This window comes from Bidens hawaiensis, unplaced genomic scaffold (assembly GCF_021521415.1).
Source record: "Bidens hawaiensis isolate Kalapana, Puna unplaced genomic scaffold, B.hawaiensis_p1.1 tig00006085_1, whole genome shotgun sequence".
In the NCBI taxonomy this organism is placed as follows: Eukaryota; Viridiplantae; Streptophyta; class Magnoliopsida; order Asterales; family Asteraceae; genus Bidens; species Bidens hawaiensis.
The window spans coordinates 857,118-861,308 of record NW_027491404.1 but is presented as its reverse complement, the minus strand read 5'-3'; the positions used below and the strand labels follow the sequence as shown (position 1 = coordinate 861,308).

General features: G+C 34.2%; 1 protein-coding gene across 1 annotated transcript; it reads left to right on the top strand.

Annotated features, from left to right (window-relative positions):
• Nucleotides 1-351: 351 nt before the first annotated feature.
• On the top strand, nt 352-3,138 carry LOC143631493 (lipoyl synthase, chloroplastic-like). Its single transcript, XM_077100254.1, has 6 exons — nt 352-732; nt 1,829-1,992; nt 2,159-2,249; nt 2,324-2,481; nt 2,560-2,731; nt 2,821-3,138. Exons 1-6 carry the CDS (start codon nt 427-429, stop codon nt 3,004-3,006), a joined length of 1,077 nt encoding a protein of 358 aa, XP_076956369.1. The 5' UTR covers nt 352-426; the 3' UTR covers nt 3,007-3,138.
• The last annotated feature ends 1,053 nt before the right edge of the window (nt 3,139-4,191 follow it).

The following is a 4,191-nucleotide window of genomic DNA, read 5'->3' as shown; positions in this document are numbered from 1 at the left end:
AATCCCTTAGCGAATGAGCTTAATCTATAATGAATGGACCTCATTCGCTATACATGCTTAGCGAATGAGCCATATTACATTAAACATAAAGACTAAACTACCCTTAACTTATTCGATCAGCTGTGGACAATAAATCATACACAGACAGTCAATTTAGCTCGGAATGAAGTTCGAGCTAGCCCTGGTTTGGATTATATTAGCTCGTTAACAACCTTTAACTATTGTTCGCCGCCGCATCGCGCGGGCACCGTACTAGTAAATTATAATAAACAAGCAACCAAACAAATAAAAATAAATAAAAAATAAAAAGTAAGTGAAGTAAACAACAAATCAGCCTTGGGTTTTATCGCCCCCTACCTCTTTGATTCATAAACCCAAACACAAATCTTCTCAAATTCATTCTTGATCTCATCATCAAATTCAACCATGATGCTGATTCAGCAATTCAAGTCACCCACTTGTTCCAATTACCCAATCTCCACTTCAATTTCAACCCCATTTCAAATTCGTTTTTCACTCATCAGTTGCGTTTCTTCGGCTGATTCTTCTACCTCGACCAAGAGCAATGATAGTATGGGTCCGTTCACGGGCAGGGACCCGAATGTTAAGAAACCGGGTTGGCTCCGGCAAAAGGCCCCACAAGGAGCCAAGTACCAGGAGGTTAAAGATTCTTTGTCCACACTTAAACTCAATACTGTTTGTGAAGAAGCTCAATGCCCTAACATTGGAGAGGTATTCATTTTATTAATTATTTTTATTATTATTAGTTAAAATGTGAAGTCTTTTGCTGTCATCATTCATGGGTATGTGATAAATTTGCTGTTAGGGTTGTAATTGAATCGAACCGACCTTGTTCGTGTCATTCGTTAAGCATTTGTAGGACAAACGGACGTTTCACGAAGCTTTTTTGTGTTTGTTCGTGAACTTCATAAATGAACACAAAAAAACATATATTAATATGGAAATAAAAATTTAAACTTTAATTGTTAGGATGATAAACTAAAAAGTATAGCATTTAAAAAAACCTTTGATAACCGAACATGAACGAATGTAGACGAACATTAATGAACGATTTGTTGTTGATTTGTTTAATTTGGTTAAGAAAATCAAACCTCTGTATGCCATTGTTAAGTTAACCTGTAATTGAGACATTTGCTATGTTTTCTTGGATCTTGATCGAAAAAGTATTCCTGTTTTCTGTTATTGTTTGATGGTATTTATGACCTTTACTCAAAATTTATTGATATTGTTTTTAAGAATTTGCGCAGGCTTGCTTTTTTTAGACCAAGGTCCATTATTCAATGCTATTTTAAACATCTGTTGTATTTGTTTGATTGTGATCAGAAAGTTTTATTTTTCCATGCTATTTGAGACATTAGCTACTCATTTTAGATGGATCATTTTATTTTCAACTATCATGCTGTAGTACCATTGCAAACTAACCATTGTTCTAACTAAACTATGAACACTTAAAAGTATGTCATGATGAACCATTTTCGGTCATGTATATTGTGTAGTTTCAAAGTAACTGGTTAGAATAAATACCGGCTAAAATGATTTTCTTGATTTTTTTCAAAGAAATTGCCTTTTTCTAACATTATTAAATGATATTTGAGAAATTTGCTATTTATCTAATTGATTTAGGCAACAAAAATACTTTTTTTCTGCCAGTGTTTATTGATATCTAAACACTGTTCAACAGTATTGAGACATTTGACTTCAGTCGAACAACGCGCCAATTTAAATGTCAAAGTTTTCATGATAACAAATCAAGCACTTTCAAGTGAATTGTTTTTAATACCATTGTATTATATGACATTTATGGCAGTGTTGGAATGGAGGTGGAGACGGTATTGCAACTGCCACCATCATGCTTCTTGGTGACACGTGCACCAGAGGATGCCGATTTTGTGCTGTCAAAACTAGCAAAAACCCCGCACCACCAGATCCTATGGAACCACAAAACACCGCTCAAGCCATTGTTAGTTGGGGGTAACTCCTAATCACAATTCATATTAATTAAACTACAATGAGCAAATTTTTACCTCTTAACTCTTTATAGACCGTATTTTACCTGATCCCATTGGTTAGCAGTGTATCGGTGGGCCCCATGAACAAAAGTTCCAACATAATTTGTTTTCGGTGCTTTACATTGTAGTGTGGATTACATCGTTTTAACGAGTGTCGATCGTGATGATTTACCAGATGGTGGGAGTGGTCACTTTGCTGAAACCGTCAAAGCAATGAAGGTACATACATAATATCCACCATCTTCTTTTCTTGCATATGGATGAAATATTTAATTGAAGTACACGCTTGGCAGAAAAGCAAGCCAGAGATAATGGTGGAGTGTTTGACTTCTGATTTTCGGGGTGATTTAGAAGCCGTATCCATGTTGGCAAACTCAGGGTTGGATGTTTTTGCCCATAATATCGAAACCGTTAAACGACTACAACGGATCGTAAGAGATCCACGAGCTGGGTGAGTTTTCTCTAACGGGTTTTATTCATTCAAAGTATTTGCTATTGATGTAAATCACATTTTGTGTTGTGGGTGTAGATATGAACAGAGTTTATCAGTTCTAAAACATGCTAAGTTAAGTAAGGAAGGGATGATTACTAAAACATCAATAATGTTGGGACTTGGAGAATCTGATGAAGAGTTGAAGCAAGCCATGGCTGATTTACGCGCCATTGATGTTGATATTTTGACTCTTGGACAGTACTTACAGGTGACTTCTTTTGCTTTATTTACTTTTATTATATCAATTACTACACTTAATTACATGATTGATGAAAACTGAAATTTATATACATGCAGCCAACTCCATTACACCTTACTGTGAAAGAATATGTTACACCTGAGAAATTCGATTACTGGAAAGAATATGGAGAGTCGATCGGGTTCCGCTATGTAGCAAGCGGGCCCCTGGTACGGTCCTCGTACAGGGCAGGCGAGTTATTCGTTCAAACCTTGGTCAAATCGAAGAACAAAAGTTACTCGTGATTGTTATATATGTTTTTTTTATCCTTCTATTTTTCATACCAATTTTTTTGAACAAATTATATTTGTTTTATAATAGTTAATTGATAAATCAAATGTTACTATCAATTAAGATTTATACATCTTTTTTTATCTGATTTTATTGGCATGTTTTTCAAAGGAAAGATTGAGGAGGAAATGTGGTCATACGATTGACTTTAGAGAGAATGATTTATGCATTATTACTTATGTATATTAATAATAATATATACATATATGATTTTATTCGCCGGTTTATACTTTATATAATGGAGCAAAAAGAAATACGCAAGTTCATGTTTTTCAAAATTCAAACCACGCACAGGATATAAATAATATCAAACAAGACAATTTGCACCTAATGAAAACTAATTATTTAGTTGAAAATAAGCGCCGGGTTTTAGTCAAGTCCACAAAAAGAAGCATGCGTTTTTATCTCTTCTTAGCAAAATCACTCTTAACAGTTAACATCCTCCTTACAAACTAAATTTGAACAAAAGTATAAAATTTATACTAAAATAACTTGGGGTACATCCGCTTGTTCCTACATGCCTTATAATTTATTTTATCCTGATGGTTTTTAAAAACAATATGCATATATTGGTTCAAAGTTGCTTTAATTTTTTTTTTATTATATTGTTGTTCGAATTTAACATGTAGAGGGATTTTATTTTAGTGTGTAAAAGTTTGTTGACCGACTTTTGTAAGAAAAAAGATATGTCATTTTTATGGTATTTGTCTTTTGATGTATCTAATGATTAAATCAAGATTTAATATATTATGCATACACTAGCTCACAACATAGATTATCCCAACTTAAACTCTCTTGGTGTACAAATAGTTGTAGGAAATTGTATTAGAGCATCCACAACTGGAGTAGGACAAGCACATTTGTCTACAATGTTGTTTGACCGGTCTCCTTTCTCCTCCTCTTTACAGACGACACTCCGTCTCTCAACTATCATCTGTCCAAGCCCGTTGGTTTAAAAGGACTTATCCTCTTCCACACCTTGCCTATCTAATTCTCTCACTTCCTGATCCGCTCAAGGGCTTCCACATACAAGAAAAAGAATGCTAAGAGATCGTCTAACATCACCTCGAGCATAGCATTGGATACCTTATCATTATATCTATATATTAGCAAAACCCATCTTAAACTCAAAATTTTTG

Bases quoted from the DNA above. Each gene is read 5' to 3' on its own strand.
- LOC143631493 (XM_077100254.1), top strand. From the start codon at position 427: ATGATGCTGATTCAGCAATTCAAGTCACCCACTTGTTCCAATTACCCA. The intron at 733-1,828 runs GTATTCATTTTA...CATTTATGGCAG, and splicing joins AATGCCCTAACATTGGAGAG to TGTTGGAATGGAGGTGGAGA. The intron at 2,732-2,820 runs GTGACTTCTTTT...ATATACATGCAG, and splicing joins CTCTTGGACAGTACTTACAG to CCAACTCCATTACACCTTAC.